Source organism: Pseudochaenichthys georgianus, chromosome 17 (assembly GCF_902827115.2).
Source record: "Pseudochaenichthys georgianus chromosome 17, fPseGeo1.2, whole genome shotgun sequence".
Lineage (NCBI taxonomy): Eukaryota > Metazoa > Chordata > Actinopteri > Perciformes > Channichthyidae > Pseudochaenichthys > Pseudochaenichthys georgianus.
The window spans coordinates 7,012,602-7,036,190 of NC_047519.1; the positions used below are offsets into that span (position 1 = coordinate 7,012,602).

Below are 23,589 nucleotides of genomic sequence, written 5' to 3' on the forward strand. Positions count from 1 at the left end.
TAGACTTCCTGCTGTGTCATGCTGGCAGCGTCATTTATACCTGAGCACGCCCCTACTATTGCTTTGTATAAATAATAACAACACATAAACTAGAGCTGTCCATAAGCAAGATGACACGTTACAAAAACAGTATAATAATAATTCATAGTTAATCAGCTCATTTAAGTTAAATTAAAGAATATTCAATTGGCTCACAAAACCATAATTAATTACCAAAATAAATGTGCCTAAATGGCTCTTACAGTGTCCGTTTTATTAAGAACTTGTGGTAAAGAATGTTTGTATCACTCATTGAATATAGCAGGGGGGGGAATTAAGAGCTGCTGATTTGAAAAAACAAACTTGACAGACGGCTGAGTGACCGCAGTGCAGAATCGCTGTAGTTTAAATCTCCTAACAATGTTGTCCATTTTAGACATAGGCCTATTATATTTACAGCCCTTAATAACATTAGTTTGCTCGGCTCAATGGGTGCCTTGGCTGTTTTCGTTGTGATCGCTACATTCACCTTGTTTATAATATTTCCACAGTTCCAAGCACACGAGTGCTTTTGTTTTGAAATAACTTCCGTGAGTTTCGCCCCGCCCCTCGCTCCAATGACCATTAGACCAGTCAGTAAGGTAAAAAGCAAAAAGGCCTCGCTCTCAGACGCTCTTCCGTTTACTTGTTTAATAAAAAAAAACAAATGGACGGTAGATACACGGATTTTATATGAGCAAGAAAAACGTATTTTGAGTCAACGTGCTTTAAAGATACGTATTTTAAGAAGAGAATGCAGGTGAAGAAAACAAATGTATCTAATCTTTTTTATTAATAATAATTATGAATAACATTTATTTATAGACCTATTGCACGTTTTCTTTTTAATTGACGTTGGCTGTTGTCATTTAGAATGTCTACAGACGCAAATAGAGGTAAAAAAAACACTCAATGGGCTTTAAACAAAACGTTTTTTCCACTAGTCTGAAAGAAGACATAGCCCAAACACATTTAAAAGTGATGCAGCATGAACAAGTTCGGTAGAGTTAGAAATAAATGATATTCTTACCTGTACGGTCAGTAGATGGGCTTTCCTTGAACATTCAGGCTTTTATTGTGAAAGACCTAACGGAAGTTGGTCTTACTCAAAATGTGCGAGCTTGACCCGGTCATAGCTTCAGTGGAGGAACCACACATTACTCACACATAATGACTATTAAAACAGCACACTGCTGAATCCACGCAGACACACATTCCGCCAGTTTGGATGACTACCTGAAAACTCGTAAAACGTTATTTATGTAGACGACTGAGTTGCGCGTGCGCCGTGATCCCACTTGTCCCCCCAGCTTGAGGTAACGCTATGTTGCTTGGCTTTAAAACCAGCAGCTGCACCAGAGGCAGAGGCGCAGACCCAGTGCAACATCAGAGCCAGTCACACGGGGAGGACAGCACCACAGCTCCGGGCAGGGGATCGTAGCGGGGCTCCAGGCGAACATGCAGCCATTTCTGTAGAAAGACGACCTTTGCGTTTTTTATATGGAGGGCGCACTCATGTGGATGATCTCCCACAGCCAGGTCCACACAGTGAGATGATCTATTTTTGTGATGGCGAAGGGTCTGTTTCCACGGGCCTGGGTGAAAAAGTCGTTCTACTTCCAGGTAATGTAACTGTTTGATAATTGATGTTTGATTCGGATTAGGTGTGGGCGGTGTTTGCATTGAGATCCTGTGTATAATGTGGGGGTCTCATCAGACTGACAGCTAGCAGCAACTCCTCCCCGGGCCGCCCTGATGCCTGGCTGTTTGAGCATACCTGAGGAATGTGTCTGCTTATTAAAGCTTAAGTTGACCGTCTCCCTGCAGAACCTGAATGGTGAGTGCATAGCAGAGTTCAGGCCTGCCACTGAGGGTGGGAATAGAATGTGAGGAGGAACTGCTAATCCATGCCAACACCACTACCCAGGCCTGGGAAGGATTTCTGTTTGCATCACTTTCTTTTATTTTCCTCACAGAGAAGATGGCCAGACTTCCACTCACAGTTGTTTCATCACCTCTGATAGTGCCAGAGCAGCAATAATCCCTTTTGGGTTCCAGTGGTTTACTGCCAGCCATTCCTCCAGTACAGTAAGGAGATTATGAACGAGTACAGGGTGGCTTTTGTTCTAGTGGAAGTAAACATATTGCCACATTACAACATACCGTACAGACTGCTATCACAACTCTGTGCCCGGTCTAAAGTCCATGGACTAGTTCAGGAGGTGATGGCTGGGCTGATTAAATCTGGCTTCAGACAATATTTAACTACACCGGCCAGGGTTTCAATTAGGCTACTCTACTCTGTACACCGACACACACAAACACACACACACACACTCTTTGCAGAAGTGGTTTATTTGAGTCCTTTCTATACATAGAAAAAGCATCACTATTCTTTTTTTATGTTGCTGCGTATTTTCTTAGGGTTGTTTTCGGTTCCTGTTTTGGTGCAGAGTATGTAGGACAAGGACACATCTGGCTAAGTATATTCAGTGTTGATATAATATTTGAGCAAAAGTGTTTATTTTTGTTCCCTACTGACTTTTAAATCAATATTAAGACAGTAAGTGCTGGCATATTGAGTTAAATAAATAAAACAAATACATTATTTTAAGTGACTCTGGGATAGATGAAAGGAAAGACCTTTAAAATCTATTTGAGTAATAGAAATACAAATAAGGACCTTAATAAAGTATAAGGAAATTAAACTCTAAGCCAAAGTAATTATGTAAAATACACATTACTAGAAGGGTAAGGTAGGTTCCATAAACTGCTGCTGAGTTTGTTAGACATGCTGGTTAAGGGCAACACACCAACCTGTGTTTGCAGAGGAGGAGTATCAGTGTGTTCAGGGACATGGTCCCCTCTACAGGGTTATCTGAATCACTGTGCAAAGTAAAACACAGACCGTTTTATTTCCATTATCTGGATTTCATCAGGTGTTCCAAGTTTTATTTATACTAACATTATCTATTTTCGCCTGCATGTGTTGCCTACAACTTATTTTCAGGACTAAACTCTACGTCCCCGTAACCTCTGAACATTTGTCTGACTCAAGCAGGACAAAAAGGCATTTGATTTCCACAGTTATTTTATAGTCCGGGTTTGATGAGTCACATGAAACTACTCTTACTACAACTACGGGTTCTGCTTCAGCTACTATTACTATTACTACTACTTCTACTGCTATTGCTACTACTGCATTGGCTTCAAATAAACCAAACATTAATAGCAGAGAAGTGAGAATTGGTATTGGCCAACTTGCAAAACGGATGGGTTTTCACTCTGCATTGAAAATATGTAGACTTTCAGCTGTCCTGTTATCAATGGGGAGCTCCTTCCACCATTTTGGGGCCAGTATAGCCTACAGGTGTTTTTGTTGAAAGGGTACCTGGGTGCCACTCGCAGTGAGGGAGAAGCGAGCCGATTGGCCAATGAGGGCTGTGTGCACATGCTGGAAAGTATGGTTCCACCATGTCCTGGATGTTTTTAGATGGACTTCTCCATCAGTGCTTCTCAATGTGGGGGTCAGCAGGGCCGGTCTTTGGCCGCTCTTAGGCGGCGCCTAGGGCGCCAGATCTGGGGTGGCGCTGCGTTGGTAGTTCTGGGAGGGAAAATATATGTTTGGCTCATCCTGTTTGGCATGAAGTTAATCCATAGGTTAATCCAATGTGTCTGTCACTTTGAAATGATTTCTGATAATCCATAAGCAATAAAGTGTAGTTATGGTCATTTGTTCTGGAAATATCATTTTCGAGCCTGAGACCTGAAAAACAGGCTCAGTGCTTAACAGGTTAAATAATTATGGATATTTTACAAATCACCCTTTTAAACGTTATTCTTTTTTTTACTGCCATACATATTCTCTTATTCTTTTATAACTATAATGATCATATAAACGTGTGCCTCGGAAATAATTGTTTACATTATTAGTGACCAAAACGTTTGAGACCCGCTGAGAGTCCTTTAGCTCACTGAGTCTCTCAGTCCGACAGGAGAGGACTCTCCTCCACTTTGTTGTTGAAAAAACTCCTTATATCCATTAGCGTAGCTCGCTAGCACCAGAAGCTAACAACAACGATCTCCGGTACCGGTGCGCTCTCGCTCGTGCAAAATGGCTCGTTTCACACACACAGAGCCGAGTTGTAATGAAACAGAGACCCAGATGTAATATTACTGTACTGTATCATATTATTTTCGAATCAATAATTTTTCAAATTATGATTTTTATATATATATATTTATTTTTTATTTTTTTTTAAATAACCATTTTTCCTCCTGGTCTCTCTCCTGTCATGCCTCTGCGCCTCCCAGGGGGGCGCGCCCCCCACTTTGGGAACCAATAGATTAGACCATTCAGACTTATGCTAGAAGAGGGGTGCAAGGAATAGTCTAAGTAGTGGGGGAGTTTTATACACTAAAGGTGTGGAAATTCTTTGGCGTTATAATATCAGCGCAGCCGCAGTCGGATCAAAATGCCTCCGAATGAAACTTGAATAGAGTCAGACCTACAGCCAATCAGAGCAACGAAACGTTGGGTCTGCGTCATGCATTACTGATGAGATCAGTCGGAACCGCCATTAAGCATCCCCATTGGATCTTCAACGTGTACTATCATACGTTCACAGTGATCCCTTTTTATTTACAACAAGACAAATGTGCCGTTTTATTTCATACAGTTCCATTTTGATTGAGACAGGGAAATAATCTAAACCTCATGGCATTTCACTGTCAAGGGGGGCGATATAGTGTGTATGTAATTGCATTGCAAATACTGACTTGAGCCCCACCACTGTATGGGTTAGCCCTACCATAGATTACCCAACAAAAATACTCTGGCGCCGCCACTGATGATTAGGATAAATAAAAACAGATTTGAAATCATTCCAATGTATACTATAGGACAGTAACCAAAAATATTGTTTAAAACTGGAGAGATTAAAAAATATGCATGAATAAATACATTTTAACTAGGTAAAATAAGATATAAATGATCAACAAAAAATAAGATACGTTACATTTATTGGCTATGGTAGGTTATTGGTTATGTTCACATACTTATTTGGTTATTAAAATATAAACCGATCTTTTTCATATGGGTGTTTAGAGTTGTACCCCCTAGATCTAGTCTCTAGTAATTGATTGCACCAGATTGAAGCATTTTACTTTAAAATGTTAAAAAAAATAATGAATACATTTTAAACCTTCTTTATGTATATAATAGGGCTGTCAAGTTAACGCCTTAACCTCTTAAGCCCTGAGCCTGTTTTTCAGGTTTCAGGCTCGAAAATGCCACTAACACGACAAAGACTATATCTTCACTTCTAACAGGGGTAAATTAATAATATTTTCTCTCATTAGAATTTACATGTTTTTACATGTAAATTCTAATGTCCGCCTAAAATAAACCCATTACTTATAGTGAAAACCACCCTTGAATGATGGGCTAGTAGACTAAAAGCTTTAGGAATCCAAACTATAACATATAATAAGTACCCTGTATCAAGATTGATGCAAAACAAGTGAAATTTGACCTTTAAAAATAAAGTCCAAGCGGACTCACCTCTGGGTAATTTGGGAACCATCAGTTCCATTCAGGGGCGGACTGGCCATTGGGAATACCGGGAGTTTCCCCGGTGGGCCGGTGCTGTGTGTGGGCCGGAGGGCCAAAAAAAAAAAAAAAAAAAAAACTTTATTAGAAAAAAAAAAAGAATTCTTTTTTTTTTTGCCTAAATCCTACCGGCCCACATTTGTAAGTGTTCCGGCCCAGCCCACATTTGTAAGTGTTCCGGCCCAGCCCAGCCCAGCCCAGTGGGGTGTGGCCAGGAACGAAATACATGTAACGGCGTTACGTAATCAGAATACAAAAATCAAGTAACTGTATTCAGCTCGCGTTACATTTGAAAAACTAGTAATTTGATTACAGTTACTTTTCGTAAACCTGAAGTGAATACATTTTGGATTACTTATTGGAATTATTGGTGGAAAGATTTCCTCCCAACATTTAATATTCATTACTAAAGGTACAGCCGAATCATCACAGCGCACAAAACCGCGCAGATGGACCAAAAAGGGGAGCGTTTGAAAAAAATGTGCGGGTCCGCTCAGTGAAACAATAACAACGTAACATGGAGGAACAAAAGTCTGCGTTTAAATCGTGCGTGTGTGTGTGTGTGTGTGTGTGTGTGTGTGTGTGTGTGTGTGTGTGTATATAGAGGTGTGTGTGTGGTTAAAACACATCAGCCACACCGCTCTTTAGCCTTTCTAATGATTCTGAAGGTAAACACAATGAAGGCGGTGCGTGAAAGGCACTGCGCGCTCCTCTTCTCAGAGGCTGAGTTAACCCTCCCGCTGCCTCCGGGTGCTGCAGAGATTTCATGAAGTGAAGGAGGTTTCACAGACATGAATTCATAGATCAAGGCAGACTGGTGCACACACTCTCCTGTTTTGCCAATCCGGTGCTTAAACAAATATAGCTCTACACCCCTGGCCGAAATGTCCTTAAAATGAAGTCCGAGTTCGACATTTTAATTCATGTCCTGCCAACACTGGCAGGACAGAAGGCGACACACCCTTTCTAAGCCATGTCCTCACATCCCAAGCTGCATGTCCGGTGCCTTGCTCAAGGCCACCACGGCAGGGCAGGAGGTGAACTGGGACCTCTCCAAGTAGAAGTCCACACTCCAAATAGGTCTGGTCGGGGACTCGAACCGGCGACCCTACGGCTCACAGTCCAAGCCCCTACTGACTGCCAAATATTTAGTCCCTAATTTTGCTCTCAAAATGGACCCGATTGATGCATTTAACTTGTTATTGCATCAATGATCTGTTAACATTAAAATCACTAAATATATGCCCTAACTATTTTGCTCTAGGCAACTCAAGGGCTCAGGTAATGTGATTACTATATGAATAATTGTCCAAAATAACATAAAATGCATAGGGTTTTTTGTTAAGTAACATACTTTCGTCGCCGGCCGGCCGATACATGCCGCGCATTAAGTGGGCCTGTCTGTCAATTAATTAATCCCCGGGCCACTTTTTCCCCCCAGTCCACCCCTGGTTCCATTTGAACTTTTTCACTGTAAAAATCATTTTATTACTTTGAATTATCACTATAGGTATTCATTCCATCCAAATACAACTGTTGTGAAAAAAAAAAAAATAAAATAAAACATAGGCCTACTCTGTTATCCTCTTACAGTGAGCCTCTGAATTAGCCCCGAGCGAAAAATGCTAACCTATTACTGCACCGAAAACCACTCCTCGCTCCCTTATTACTTATCCTAGCTGCACATCCAACACATTGTTTATGATCGTAAAGACACAAAATCTAACGGTGCCCACCTCAACACTGAAAGATACAAACTCGCGACGTTATCAACAAAAACGTACATCAAAACAAGTGGCGCTAATGCGCTAGGCTAACATGGCTCACCTTCCTCTTTGGCTGGTCTAAACTGGTCTTCAATGGCATTAAAACGATGATGTAGTTAATCCATAGTTAATATCCGATGTGGCTGTGTCTCCTTTGAAATGTTCTGATAATCTATAAGAAATAAAACTGCAATTCCGTTATCTGCTGTCTGCTTTGTGCTCCATGCGCTCTGGGTACTGCAATTCCTGCTTCCTTACGTAGTAAACAATAAGTAAAGTCTCCTGCGTAATGTACTTAAGCTGGCTGGCATTCTTTATACTTTACGCAGGACCATATCTCTGGAACCCATTGGTCGATTTGGGTGACCATTACATCCAATAGAATCGATGGGCAGTTCCCAAATCCACGTAAACATTACCATTGCGGACGTAATAGAGAAGCAAACGAAACATATCTGAAAGTACAAGCCTGGACGGCAAAACTTTATACCCAGTATATTGCCATAAATATGATGATGGATTATCAGTAAAAATGTCTACGTGACACAAAGACATTGGATTAACCTTGAGCGGCGTTTTTATTCCGTTGAACACAACCTTTGATCACAAATTAAAAAAGATAAGACGTAATTATTGTAATATTTTTGAAATCGGATGTTGTTTACTTTCTCTTTTCTGGCTGATAGCTCCAGGAATTCGAGGTCGTACAGTGATAACATTACATGTGTGGAATCTGTGGAGTCTCAGCTTTAAATCGTATATCTTGTTTGTGCAGTTAAGATAGTAATAAGTCATTTCTACCGTGAGTTCTGTGTAAAAAAGCGTTAGCATTAGTTAGCATTTTTTCGCTCAATGCTAATTCAAAGGCTTGGTATTACTCTTGTGTTTTTCTTAGCTAACAATTGTTCTTATTGTCAGTTAGCGGAGTTTCTTACCTTTTTAAAAGGGTATGAAACATTAATAGTTTCATAAATGTTAAGAAGCCCTGAGACATAGTCTCGTAAAAAAACAGTGGGAGGGGTCCACTGGGGGGACCTTCGGGCTTAAGAGGTTAATAAGGTGTTAACGCAAAAAAAAATTAACGCCACTAATTATTTTAACGCGATTAACGCATGTGTATTTTTTGTCCTCGGCCGCCCCGTAGTTTCAGAGCGCATCGAGTTTAAAATACCATCTACAAGCTGATGCTGACAGCCCGGCTCCTGCCGTCCGCTTGCGGCAGACCACACTTCCACGCTCACCGGCAGGCACCGACTGGCAATCAGGAGGACCGGGAGGGTGTGTGTATGTGTGGCGCGAGAGAGACCTTACGTGTATTGTTGTTGTTGTTAGCATCTGGTGCTAGCTAGCTGCGCTAACAGATATAAGGAGCTGTTTAAATGAAAACAGAGGAGCGACATTTCACCGACAACTGCGCCGAGCACTTAACTTTATGCAGGTAGCCAGACAGTGGGACATTGTACGAAAAGTCAGCACACTCACCACGGATAGTGCATGCAACATGATTGAAGCGTTCGAGCATATGCCTTGAGTTGCACATAGCTCCAACGATCCATCACACACACACACACACACACACACACACACACACACACACACACACACACTTTGTATTGTATGAAAGAGGTTCCAGAATGAATTGAGGCGAATATTTGTAATGTTCAGAGGTTGTTGTGTTTAATATAATAAAAAGTCATTGTTCAAATGATAATAAACATTTGCATAAAGCATATTTGTCCACTCATATGTTAAGAGTATTAAAAACTTGAAAAATATTCCTCTAAGGTACATTTAGAACAGGTAAAAAACGTGCGATTAATTTGCGATTAACTATGGACAATCATGCGATTAAATATTTTAATCGACTGACAGTATAGTATATAACCAACATGTCAATACGTCTCAGTATTTGTAGTGTATTGGTCTTTTGTAGAGATTTTTCATTTATTCTTCATATATTCTATTGTGTATTGCTTGGAGGGGGGGGGACACCAAATCATAATCTCGCCTAGGGCACCAAAATGTCTAGGACCGGCCCTGGGGTCAGGACCTACTTTGGGGGTTGCCAAAGCTTCAGGGGGGGTCACAAGGTCTTGTTTATCCTGGGTAAATTGACCTACCTGTTGACAGCTCGACAGTTTGCACCACAGGCTTTGTGCTATGTGGGCTTTGCACATTTAACTCAATGGTAACATTCTTCCTGCCTGCACTAACAAGCTCCCTCTATCATCAGTGTTATTATCTGCTCTGCTGCCTCAGCTGTGTTACTGCTCATTTACTTTAGGGGAAGAGGTTTTGTTGTTCAAGTATTCCACTTTTCTTAAATTGTAACATTTCTATTCCTTATAATAGCCTATGTACTTGACCTATTCAGTTCAACTTCTGGGCCATTTGTATACACTTTATACTATACTTAGTATTAAACTGCTATTTTGACCCTTCAATCAGGAATCAATTCAGTTTATCTAATGTTATCTTATGGCGCTTTTCCACTGCAGGACTTAGCACAGCTTGGCCTTGGAAGGCCAGGCTCACTTTAAGCTGCGTTTCCATTACAGTTTAGTAACTGGGGTAGTTACTATGGTAACGCAGTGTAGGCGCTAGGCGGGACGATCGGCTGTTCGGCGGGCGGAGCGACGCTGCGTAAAACTGCCGTGACGTCATCTTCAATGCGAAACACAAAACCAACATCAGCCGTTAGCTGTTAACACTCAGAGCTCAAATCTGTTCAGAAACTAGACAGAAGTTAAACGAGTACAAACCACAGACTGTCTGTGTCATGACGGATACAGTCGCTGGTTTATTTATATCTGTAGGCCGTTGTTGTGAGTGTGGACGGAGCATATACTGCGTTAGCTTAGCCTGATCGATCCGATCTCCATTCAGAAAACACGCATTTAAAAAGGTTTTTCAACTGCCGTCTTGTATGCAGACCGGTATCAGTATGTTGTTACTTCGGCATAATTTTGAAACGTGTATTACAATTAAATCACTGTAAAATATGTTCATTTTGTTGTAGCATTAGCCCCCTTGCCAGTGATTCTCTCTGACCATTCAGCAGTCGAGAGTGTTGACATCACTAGTTTAGCATATTCAGCCCGGTTGTTGGCCCGGTAAAGCGCCATGAGTTAAGACAAACTCTATGTATCACGTAACATGGAAGAGGACGCAGTGTAAATTACTAAAGTGTTGCTCAAGTTTCACTTCTTTAACTCGGATGCTTTATCATGGGTTTGCACAACCATGCTGAGACACATAGACAACATGTACATGTGACTTTTACCCCACCATGTTGAATGTGTGTGTTCGTTTTATGCATGTGGCACCCCCATGCATACCAGTGGAGTCAGATCTGATGTGTGTAGTTGTTCTTTACTGCCCTGATACTCCTGGTCCCTCCCTGGAGGCCCACTGTTCATCTCTTCAGGACAGACGGTGTTAAAACTCCAGCAGCTTGGCTCTAACACAAAGCTGTTGTTAAAGCTATAACAGAAGGACAGTTTGATGAAAAGCAACAAAGGGAATTGGAAGATTCTAGTTCTCCTGTGTTCTCCCTGCAGCTCAATGTGGGGATGTGCAGAGTTGTGAGGGTTACTTTAAAAAATGTGTTCAGTTAATGAACACATGTAAATAATGAGAGAAATTAGATGTAGACTCCTTAGATAATGACAGTCTATGTTTACGTATTTTTGTAACTGTAGGGGAATACAGTTACAGGGGAATACAGTTACAGTTATGTTTGCGTAATCTTATTATATGTAATCCGTTGCTCCCTAAACCTGGATATGTGTTCCAAATTTGTTCTGGACAAATTCTATGATATGTTTTTTCATAAAGTTTCAAACCAACAAGAACTTCACAATGGTAAAATAATCGATGACGGTAGATAGAATGTCTGAATATGTCTCTGTCACTTTAATATTTGGATTTGGATTTGAAGTCGGACATATATCAGAAAACCAGATCTGTCCACATCAGAGCTGTTTACCAAGCGCAGTAAATACAGCACATCCAAGATTACAAAAAGAAAGGCTTGTACTTGTTCCCTGCGTCATTGGGCCATATTTCGTTGGGATTTGGAAACTGTGCTTGGTCTGAAGTGAGTGGAACATCAGGCTGCCAACATATACAGAACATAAGCTGTTCCTGCCGTGTGATCAGAGCGAGAATCAAATGACTTTATCCTCCCAAGTGCAGTTACAGAAAAGAGAAAAGCTCTCTGCAGTTCAGTTTTAAGTGAAAGTCTAAGACGGTGGCTGACACAGCAAACCTGACCCACATTCTTCTTCACTGCTCCTTCCAACAACGTTCCTTCTTCCATTTCTTTTTACTTGCTTACGTTGTAGACACTTTCTGATAAAATGATCATTGGGATTTGTCAAACAACGGAAAACGTACTAAAAAGTAGTACTTAAAAACAATCCTTTTGGTAATTCAATTATAAAATTCCAGTACAGACACATTGAATGCAGCTCTTATCTGTGTACGTCTTGTTCTGTTTTTTTAATTGTGTTCTATAAATCTTCAGATTTCTGTTGTCACTTTTTCCAAAGTGTAAATAAGTCTATGTTTTTTTCACTGCATGCCTGTGCTTTATAACTGTGGAAAACAAATCACATACCGCACTGAATTAGAAGCATCTCTGTCTGCAGACATACTGTGGGACATGTGACCGTGTGTGCATCCTGAGACACGGCAGTAATTACATTCATTCCATTAAGAGGCATAACTAGAAAGGCATGTGACACTGTAGCAACTGAATTAGCACCTCCAAAGAATGTTCCAGCTTAATGAGCTATTGTTGCATATGACCACCTATCAGCCAGCCAGGGATAACCCCATGATGTCACCGTGGTAACCTACTATTTACAGAAGAGTTTACGGCCCAGGCAAAAGGGGATACATTTAGTTGTTTTTTCCTAAAAAGGGGCCGTTTTAATGCTCATTGTCAGGTTCACATCTGTATGTAGTGCCTCCACTGGGACATGTCTCCATGCTTTAATGTTCAAAAAGCTCACCCTCTGTCTGAAACCAGAGCCCAGTCTGCTCTGATTGGTTAACTGGCTGTGTTGGAGCCGGGTTGGAGCGTGTTACATAGTGATGGCACTATGTTACTGAAGAAAACAAAGGGGTCCAATGGAGGCGTTTCAGGCGGGGGGGGGAGGGTGTGTGTGAGAAATCCTAAAGGGATGTTTGCCTATGAGGACAATTTACATGCACATGTTTGTTGTGTTTATGTGGAAAGGGTGTTGTGTGCTTGAGTATTTGTGTGTAGAGCCCAGGAAAAACGAACGGGTTTAATAAAGACCTGAGAAAAAATGAATCAAAGAGGAGAATAAATGTTCACAGCACATTTGCCAAGTGAAGATCAAAGTCACATTTTTGAGACGTAATCAAAGTGCATTTACTGAAAGTTTGACTTTACCCGCAACAAATCAAATGAACTCTAGAAATACAAAAATAAATAGTGTCCTTTTTTTTCCCCTTATTCCAGGCCACGGTTTGAAGAGATATCCCTTTTAGCATCACGTTTCTCCAACATGATAATCCATGCAGTGCATCTCCGTCTGGATACATACATCAATGCACATTGAACAATGACTAGATATGTTCAGGATTGCACGGCAGGCTGAACATTCTTATACTAATCTCATCTTGACTGTAAATCAGGCTCTTTATTTAATTCTAGTTTCTGTTTGTGCCCCCCCTCCGCAGGCTCGGATCTCCTTCGTGCGGGTGAAGTATCTGTTCCTGACCTGGCTGGCGGTGCTGGTGGGCAGCTGGGTGCTCTATGTGCAGTACTCGGCGTACACAGAGCTGTGCAGAGGACACGAGTGCAAGAACGCCATCGTGAGTAATGGCTTTGTTTGTTTCCACCGTGTTATATTGATTATTTTGTAATGGGCTTTTATTTTGCAATTACCACTGCAAGGAACACCGAGTCCGAGGTCGAGGATGTTTAAAGGCCAACCCCATGCATTTATCTGGCTTCTGTGTGTGGCAACTAAACATTTTTGTGAATACTCCTTGTCTTGTCTTTTGATAAAATGGAGAAATTAAATAATCCTGCTCTCGGATTATCAGACATGCACGATGATAACATTTTCTCTTTTTCTCCAAGTGTGATAAATACAGGAAGGGGATAATCGATGGGTCTGCATGCAGCAGCCTGTGTGACAAAGACACTCTCTACCTGAGCAGGTGTCTGTCAACGCTGGCTGATAACCAGGTAGGAAGCTCAATTAGGAAACTAAGTTGTAACTCTACTTCTCGAGACGTTTCAGCTTGTTTACTATGTGGCTAAATGTTCTCCAGGTGTACACAGGAAGCTGGGGGGACCACGATGGGATCATCCGCTGTAAGCTGGGGGAGGTTGTGCACTTAGAGCTGGATGAGGAGCCGGAGCCCCGGAGAGAATCCCCCGTGTTCGACAAGCCCACCAGAGGCACCTCAGTGGAGAAGTTCAGAGAGATGGTCTTCAATCACCTCAAGGTAAAGGTCTTTCGTATAGAACCAAACATTCGAGTGTGACGGGACGACCCCCTAAGTTTCTGCCCCTCTCTTTCCACCAGTCCAAGCTCGGAGAGCAGACTAACCTCGCCAGCCTCGTCAGCCAGATCCTCACTGTCGCCGACGGCAACACAGATGGAAGGGTGTCACTACCAGAAGCCCGCTCTGCGTGGGCCCTCCTGCAGATGGATGAGGTAGAATAAGAAGCCTCTGAAATTAGCAACTGTTATCTGTGGCACAAAATATGGTGTTTTTGTATACAATTTCTCAGCATGGAAAAGTGTCAATGTTTTGGTGGATCTTTGAAAAATATTGAAATGAAAGGTGGGGTAGGTAAGTTTGAGAAACCGGCTCGAGATACACTTGTTGTTATATTCCATGGAATGCTCTGAACATCCCGATAGCAATGAATATCTGAAGTGCTTTGACAAAAAATCCATACAAAAAATTCATCAGTGGAAGCTCTAGTACTGTAAAAAGCACGACCAATCATCTGAGCCGGCCCGGCTAAAGTAACTGGATGGCCTACCTGCCTGTCAGCCTTCCATCTGTGCACAAACTTATCTCATGCCCTCATTGGTCATGTGCGCGTTCGTGTGTGTTGGAGGAGGGGCTCTGTGAGGAAGTCTGAAGGAAGTGGCAGATTTTTTTCCGGCTGTGTATTTTCAAATTCTAGCGCACTCGAGCTGGTTTCTCCAAAATTACCTACCCTACCTTTAATGTTTAAATATGTTTTAATATGTTTTAACAAGTCTGCAATACATCTTTCAAAAGTCAACATGCTGAGATATGGTGGGTAGCATTTCGTTTTTTTATCTGACATGCAATTTAAAAATCTCCCAAATAATTGGTATCTTCTTTATTTTAACACAATTTACAGAAAGCCTCACACAGCTGTATGTATGATGGTCCTCGTCTGCTAGTTACGGCAAAATGGTGAAGGGTCGTATCTAGACTGTAATTCTCATTTAGCAAATACACTCGCAAACTATAGGTTACTTACGTAACTCCAGTTTTCAGAGTAACACTCCGTTCGATGTCTCACTATGGGATGCGCCTCATCGCGGAGCAAACAGAAGCATCAATCTCATTACGCCAATCCTGATTGGCCGGTGATTCTTGACGTCAGCGTCAGGGGAAATCACCCCCTATAAGTAGCCTGCGCCACGACGCATGCGTCATTCAAAATAAGCACCTCTTCTCGCTTCACCATAGCAAGGAGGGCCGTCTGGTGAGACATCTCACTTCATGTTACTCTGAGAACTGGGGTTACGTAAGTAACCTATAGTTCTCATTCATAACACTCCGTTCGATGTCTCACTATGGGATATTGTAGCTCCCGTATTGCCAGACGAGCTTATCTCGAAGATCACCGATCAACCAGAATTTAACAGGTGGAGTCCCGACTCAACCAGGTGCCCAGCACTGCTCGGGCCAGGCTTGGAGCGGAGACGTCCAGCCTGTAAAAGCGGACAAAAGTGAGCGGCGAGGACCAGCTTGCCGCTGCACAGATGTCCTGGATGGAAACACCCTTGAACAAAGCCCAGGATGTAGCCAGGCCCCGAGTCGAGTGAGCCCGCAGACCCGAAGGTGCTTGCAGATTCTGACTCGTATAGGCCAAAGCAATCGACTCCACGATCCAGTGGGATAGTCGTTGCTTAGTAACAGGCTTACCCTTGTGAGGTTTAGCCCAGGACACGAAGAGTTGGTCATTAAGACGAAGCTCTTTTGATCCGTCCATATATGTGTGTAAAGCCCGGACTGGACACAACAGATCCTGCTGCTGCTCCCCGGAGGAAACCAGCTGCGGAGGAAATGCCTCAATGTCAATTGGGGTACACGAACCAACCACCTTTGGTGTAAAGGCAGGGTTGGGCTTCAACAACACTCTCGTTTGCCCTGGGGCGAACTGAGTGCATGAGGGATGTACAGACAGTGCATGGATATCACTGACCCGTTTAGCAGATGCCAGGGCCAGTAACAGCACTGTCTTGAGTGACAGATGTTTCATGTCAGCTCCTTCAAGGGGTTCAAATGGGGTCATTTTGAGCCCATTTAAAACCACTGCCAGGTCCCATAAGGGCACCAGCGACCTGGAGACAGGGAGGAGCCTGCGCGCTCCCTTCATAAAACGGCAAACCAAAGGATGTTGGCTAGCCGTCTTACAAAGCCCACATGGCATGCAGCAATAGCAGCCAGGTACACCTTGATCGTGGAGAAAGCTCTGTGTTTATCGATCAAGATCTGTAGGAATGATAAAATCACCCCGACAGGACATTGAAAAGAGATGTGTCCTTCTTGAAGGCACCATTCCTCAAACACCCTCCACTTACAGTCGTAAAGAGACCTGGTGGAGGAAGCTCTCACACTCTGAATAGTGTTTATCACCTTCTGAGGGAGTCCCACTGTATTCAGATTGTACCACTCACGGGTCAGGCCCATAGTGCCCCGTGCTCTGGGCGTGGGTGAAGGATCGCCCCCCCCGCCTGAGACAATCTGTCCCTGCGTGGTGGGGGCTGCCACAGCTGCCCGCACAACAGCTGATATATCCCCGCCAGCCCGTATGTTGCGGGCTAGGGCGGAAACATCAGAGTACGTGTGTGGCGTTGCTCCTTCACTCTGGCCGGAGTTAAGGGGAACAGAGCCGGGGGTGGGAACGTGTACAGAGGACCCGGAGGTCAATCGTGTACGAGTGCGTCCCCGCCTAACGGTGCGTTTAAATCGTGCATTAAAGAGAACAGCTGACATTGAGCATTTTCTCCCCTTGCGAACAGACTTAACGCAGCTCCGCCGTAACGCACCCACAGCGGACTCCCGATCCTTGGATGTGGAGTCCAGTCTGCATAGAGTGGTGCACCCTTTGACAGTAATTCTGTCCCTAGGTGCATAACACCCGGTACTTGTGTCGTTCTCAGAGAGAGGAGACGTCTGCCGCTCCACGGGATCAGTTTGTGTGACAGTGTGTGTGACTGGAGACAACGCAACCTCCCCTGGCGGTTCATACACGATATCGTGTTGTCTATCCTCACGGGGACATGAAGTCCTCTGAGAGAAGGCAGGAAGCATTTTTGGGTGGGGAACACCGCTAAAAGCTCCGGGTAATTTACGCGTGCCCGCTGGAAGTCTCTGTTCTAGAGACCTCTCACCGGGCGACCTTCGTAAGTCCCCTGTCAGCCCGTCTGACCTGCGTCCGTGGTGACCACCTTCCGTGAAAGGACAGCACCCGTAGGCGCGTCCCGCACTGGAAAAGTCGGGTGTAGTGCCACTACGCATTACATAATAACCAATACTCTCCGTAAGCCGTGGCGTTCGGGGTTTAGTTTTATTATGAGGCCCATGTTGAGCGGGTGCTTTACGAGGACATGACTCCGCTCGGTGGGCTTTATAGATAAAACCCTTCTTTCTAGGAGAGAGAGGGCCTCTCTCTCCAGAATGTGGGTTGACTCTCTCTGGGTTTGTGAAAACAGATACATTATAACTGTTTTGAGAAGCCCAGGCAGACATCGTGAGTATCTCCTGCTGTATGCTCCTTAGAGCCATCTGGGATGTCACTCTTATGGCTCCGACCGGCACTGCGCATGTGCGTGACGGAGGTGCCTTTTCAGCTCCAGCCGGTACTGCGCATGTGCGTGACGGAGGTGCCCTCACGGCTCCAGTCGGCACTGTGCCGGTGGTGCCCTTAAAGCCCCCGGCCGGCACTGCGCATGCGCGTGGCGGTGGCTTCACGGACCCGTCAATAATCCGTCCTTTGAGAGGTGCCATAGCTGCTCTTGAAAGGGGAAGGATTGACGCGCCGTTCTTTACAGCTCTAGCCGGCACTGCGTGCGCACGTGGCGGTAGTGCCCTTAAAGCCCCAACCGGCACTGCGCGTGGCGGTGGTGCCTTCACAGACCCGTTTATTATCCGCCTTTTGAGAGAGAGGCCGTAGCTGCTCTCAGAAGGGGATTTATGGTTAACGGACTGTTTATTGTCTTTCTTTTCATTTTTTTTTGAGCTGCGCCCTTGGCCGGAGCCTGGATGCGTCAGCGGAAAATGGTTTATTCAGACAGAAAGATGTGACATGTGTTTTATGCGGACTTGAGGATGACGTTGAGGCGGCGGGAACACATTCACGGAGGGGAGAAGGAGGGGGTGTCACGCTGCTCGCTTCTTCTTCCTCGACTGCTGGCCGAAATTCTGGGTTGGCTGCGCCTGAGCTGCAGCCGGAACCGGAGATTTTCTCGGCCAACTTGCCCTCGTCTCCAGCCTGGGCTGGGGACTCGGGATGGGCTGCGACCTCTGCGTCTTCGGTGTTCTAAACCGAGCAGAGTTCGAGGCAGCTTGGGTGTCGTGAGTATCTCCTGCTGCATGCTCCTTAGAGCCAGCTGAGATGTCACGCTGACAGCTCCAGCCGGCACTGCGCGTGGTGCCTTCACAGACCCGTCAATAATCCGCCTTTTGAGAGATGCAGTTGCTGCTCTCAAAAGGGGAGAAAATTGGTTTTATTGATTTTCTATTCATTTTTCTGAGCTGCGCCCTCGGCCTGGATGCGTCAGCGGCAAATGTTTAATGACAGAGGAATCAACCAACGTGTGACATGTGTTTGTGCGGACTTGAGGATGGCGTTTAGGCATCTCTCGAGGCGGCTAGAACACATTCACGGAGGGGAGAAGGAGGGGCTGTCACGCCGCTCCCTTCTTCTTCCTCGACTGCTGGCCGAAATTCTGGGTTGGCTGAGCCTGAGCTGCAGCCGGAACCGGAGATTTTCTCGGCCAACTTGTCTAGTCTGGCTGCAGCGCGCTGACACACGGCTTGTAGGTCCATACTGAGACAGGGCGAAGCTCCCGGCTTTGCAGCCTGAGCTGGTGACACGAAGACGTCGTCTTCTTGCTCATCCGAGTCAGACAGGAGGAACTCAGAGGTGTACTCTTCGTCCTCCATGTAGTCTAACTCCAGGATATCTTCCGCGGGTGAAACCATGGTGAGGTCCAGTCGGGAGCCCCAGCTTGGTATAGCGTGGGGCCCCGTTCCCGCGTTTCTTGCCGCCACCGGATCTCGGCCTGATATGGCGCCGGATTCCGGTTCTGCGGGTGCCGCTGTCGGTGAGCCCCAGACCGCAGTGAGGGGCTCCATCTCCGCGGCAGACGTCCCCGTGTCTTGATTGCCGGTCGGCGGATCAGTGGACATGAGGGGGTCCCGTCCCGACAGGTTAACTTGTTGCGCTAACCTTCGGTGGAGGCTCTTCACGGTGAGGCGGGCACAATGTCCGCACGAGCCGGGGTTGTCGATGGCCTCCTGGGCGTGTTCCAGCCCGAGGCAGGACGAACAGATCTGGTGTGAGTCTGTGCCTGACACTTTCAACCCGCAACCGCAGCGCCGAGCCTCCGAGTTCCTGACTCCTCTGGTGTGAGGGGGAGAGGCATCCATCTCGTTCGCCGTGAGGCGTGGAGAGGGTCTGCTCATTACGGGTACGTTGTTAATCCGGGGGAAAAAAGGACAGCGTGGGTCTTTTTCTCTCAAGGATATTACCTGGTATGGTAATATTCCTGTAATCCTTTTCTCCTCCGTGGAAGAGAGAAGAAAAAAGTGTCCTCGCTACTGTGGTGTCGGCAGTGAGGGGAAAAAACACAAGTTAGCAACTGGTGTGTTGCTAACTTGAAGTCAAAACCTTATCTTACTCCAGAGGAAGAACGGCGAGGTTGACTATAATACTCTTCTGTGAGAGAATCGGGTAGCCGGCTAACGCCCGTCGACCGAAAATTAGCTTTGGGGTCAGTCTGTGGACTGTTAAGCTAGCCCGGCTACCGTTCGAGATGTGCTCTGAAGCGAGAAGAGGTGTTTGAATGATGCATGCGTCGTGGCGCAGGCTACTTATAGGGGGTGATTTCCCCTGACGTTGACGTCAAGAATCACCGGCCAATCAGGATTGGCGTAATGAGATTGATGCTTCTGTTTGCTCCGTGATGAGGCGCATCCCATAGTGAGACATCGAACGGAGTGTTATGAATGAGAACTTGCTTCCCAACGACCTCTCGTAACCTTTACCATTAATGGTCCTTGCCTCACCTCAAACATCACCACACGACTGAATGTGCAAATGGGAAAGTGCAAATTCAAATGAATGTACCCGTATTCAAAGGCATGGCTTAAACCTGTATCTAGGGCAGGAAGTGTTTTTGAAGTTGGCACGATGAGAATCAAGGTGGTGGAATCCAAGATAATGAGTTATCGTGAACTTGATCTTACATTTCATTTCAATAAAAAAGTATTTATTAGTCTTACTTGCCTCGATCTGTACTAACCCTGATCTGCAAACAAACAATGATTCTAGCTCTTCAGTGAGACCATTCCTGTCTTGTTTCCAGGTGCTGCTGGGCCTCCTGCTGCAGGACCGCGGTCACACTCCTCGCCTCCTGGGCTTCTGCGGGGATCTGTACATGACGGAACGCGTCCACTACGGGCCCCTGTACGGGTTGTCTCTCCCATGGCCCCTGGTGTCCTGGGTCCCCAGCAGCATGCAGCGCTCCATGGACCAGTGGTTCACCCCCTCATGGCCTCGCAAAGCCAAGATCTCCATGGGCCTCCTGGAGCTGGTGGAGGACCTCTTCCACGGCACCTACGGCAGCTTTCTGATCTGTGACCTCGCTGCGGCGCACTTTGGTTATACCGATCGACACGAGCTCCGTCTGACTGACGCCCGGGCGGTGGTGTCTGAGGACGAGTTCAAGCGCACCATGCGGGCGCTGAAGTGCGAGACGGACGCGGACTGTGTGTACGGGGTGGACTGCAAGACCTTGTGTGATTTGTCGGAGAAGCGATGCAAGGAAGAGCCAGTTCAGCCCAACCTGGCGAAGGCGTGCGGCACACTGAAGGACTACCTCCTGCGGGGGGCGCCCTCAGGGATGAGGGAGGAGCTGGAGAGGCAGTTGTACTCCTGCATGGCTCTCAAAGCTAGTAATGCTGGACAAATGAACATGGAGCACTCCCTTATTCTCAACAACCTGAAGGCTCTGCTGTGGAGACAGATCTCGCACACCAAGGACTCGTGACAAGGACGGGAAGTCACCTGAAGTGGGTTCCTCACACGGAGTATGAAAGATGCTGTGATTTAGGAATAGCACATTTAATGAAGTAGTTTTTATTTACTCGATACACTCTGAACGGTCAGACTGATGGAGACTCTACACTCTTAACGGTCAGACCGATGGAGACTCTATACACTCTTAACGGTCAGACTGATGGAGACTCGATACACTCTGAACGGTCAGACTGATGGAGACTCTACACTCTTAACGGTCAGACTGATGGAGACTCGATACACTCTGAACGGTCAGACTGATGGAGACTCGATACACTCTGAACGGTCAGACTGATGGAGACTCGATACACTCTGAACGGTCAGACTGATGGAGACTCTACACTCTTAACGGTCAGACTGATGGAGACTCGATACACTCTGAACGGTCAGACCGATGGAGACTCTACCTCCTCTCTCCGAGCGTCAGAAGTGGGGCCTCGAAAACAAGGCTAAGAACTTTGAAATACTAAACTCGACTGAATGTTTGCATGTTACCATCAGTCATACTTAAAGCAGGTCATGCAGCCACACTATATTGTATTGTATTGTTCACCACAGTGGAATGTTTTTGGGGGCACTGCTGGAAAAATGAAACGTCTCGCGCTGGGAGACCAAATTGCTGTTTTTGCCACTAAATCATGCAGGTATGTATGGCCTGAGAAGGATGTCAAATCACGGTGTTGTACAAAGCCCCCGTTGGAAGTGTAATGACACTATTATAAGATAGGGTCCTTGACTTTGTTATGTTGTTGGGACATATCATGAACATCTCACTTTCCTATTGCTTCTGCACTGACGGTCCATATCAGGAACGCCTACTCACCACAAACTGAGAAACAAGATAACCCAGTTAGACTCAACAAGTCATTCAGGTTTGGCTTCCCTTCGTATGTCACATGTAGCCTCATTAGAATATACTCCCTCTCCAGCTTTACAAGTACCTTTGCAAAGTTGCGTCATATTCTTTTCGCAAGCCAATTAAAGCAGACTTGGCTTTTTCAAGACGAGGTCTTAAAGAGACAGGCGCTCAAACGGACTGTTTTGGACAGACACTGAGTAGAGTTACTTAGAGTGACAGAACGAGACAAATAATGTGTTTGTTGAACATTGAAGCTCTTGATGATGATGATGATGATGATGATGATCGATTACAACCCATAAAACAAGTAAGAGCCTGAAAATGAGCATGATATGTCTGCTTTAAAGTTGCTTTTGAGCACTATAGCATAATCAGGGAGTGTACCTAATGTTAAGATAAGGCTGGTGATATTCCATATTTTCATTTTACAGAAAATTCTGTTAAAAGACCAAACAAAGGTTTATTTGTTAGTACTACGCTGTCTTAGAGTACGACTTGGAGTATACATCTTTAGAAACAGCTTGCAAAATTGTACTTTCCCTCGTTAAAAGAAAGTGATTTTGTTTTTCTTGTACAGACTAAGCTGCAGATTAATTCAAATGTGGTGCATTAGTGAGTATTGCAAGCAGCAGGACAGTGTGTGGCATTGACCAAAATGAAACCCAAGTTCATTCAAATGAAGGTCACCCTCCTGAAGTATTTAAGACTTCCACTTTAGACTTGGCTACAAAGATTGTACAGAATGATGAACTGCTGGTTTTCAGGGGTTGTCTTTACAATAATTAAAATATAGAATATCACAAGACTTCACCTTTAACACGTAGCCTACAGATAAGTGAACATTTAAGGGGAAAATGAAAAGATTTGTAGCAAAATGAAACAAAGGACATGTCTTTATACAGGGTACAGAGTAGAAGAGTCTATTCCAAGAAGCATTGAAGCTGTTCCTAATTGTCACTCATCTACATAAGGCCGTTTATTACATTCAAAGTGGAAAACCTGAAGGATATGTCTGTCAGTATTCCACCGACAACATTCTGTATGTCAGTGCACTTCACTGCTGTACATTTCTCACCTGTAACACTAGTGACAATATTAATGTATTTCATTTGTGAATGTTATCTACTTGTATTTCTCACCACAAAGAGCATTTGTAGTGTTGTGCTGTATCACATTGTTGGGGATTTTGACTCAGTGCCAGAGATCATCCTGAAATCATTCACGAATGTTTGCCAACTGTGATGGTGGAGATCTTTATCAACGTGTGGTCACATCTGAATGCTGGACAAAGAGGATTTTTCATGACCCCTTCTGGAAGGTGTGAAGCTGCTGAGACCGACTCACCATCCTGGCTTGTGTAACCACTCTAAATACAGACATGACCTGTAGCATGTCGAGCTTGTGGTCAACGCTGCTGTTTGAATTTTGAAAATGTAAAAAAAAAGTTGACTTATTGAAGAGACCAGCATGATTTGCACAATTAAACTGCATACCACTTCACTGTGACCGTTTGTTACTTCAAGAGGCCTATCCTACTTTTGGGGGGGGTTTCCTTCTCCTGTATTATACTGTAGGTTTTAGTGCATGTAAATGGCCTGCAGGGGCTCAAATCTCTGTGTTCCCTCCAGAGGGAGTTTCTCTTACACACTCCCCCCTCTCTGAAAACCCTCCATTTGACTCCTTTATTCACTTCTATAACATGGTGATAAGGGGCCAGACATCTCTAAGCGGTTGACCAATCACAACAGAGCCGGCCAGATAACCAATC

The 23,589-nt window shown here is 44.8% G+C and overlaps 1 protein-coding gene across 1 annotated transcript; it reads left to right on the forward strand.

Annotated features, from left to right (window-relative positions):
• Nucleotides 1-1,139: 1,139 nt before the first annotated feature.
• Nucleotides 1,140-23,337, forward strand: dipk1aa (divergent protein kinase domain 1Aa). Its single transcript, XM_034104716.2, has 6 exons — nt 1,140-1,641; nt 13,111-13,245; nt 13,517-13,624; nt 13,711-13,887; nt 13,968-14,099; nt 20,250-23,337. Exons 1-6 carry the CDS (start codon nt 1,588-1,590, stop codon nt 20,931-20,933), a joined length of 1,290 nt encoding a protein of 429 aa, XP_033960607.1. The 5' UTR covers nt 1,140-1,587; the 3' UTR covers nt 20,934-23,337.
• The last annotated feature ends 252 nt before the right edge of the window (nt 23,338-23,589 follow it).

Excerpts from the sequence above, each read along its gene's own strand:
- dipk1aa (XM_034104716.2), top strand. The coding sequence starts at position 1,588 with ATGGCGAAGGGTCTGTTTCCACGGGCCTGGGTGAAAAAGTCGTTCTAC. Across the intron at positions 1,642-13,110 it reads AAAAGTCGTTCTACTTCCAG|GCTCGGATCTCCTTCGTGCG; the intron begins GTAATGTAACTG and ends CCCCCTCCGCAG. Across the intron at positions 13,625-13,710 it reads CAACGCTGGCTGATAACCAG|GTGTACACAGGAAGCTGGGG; the intron begins GTAGGAAGCTCA and ends AATGTTCTCCAG.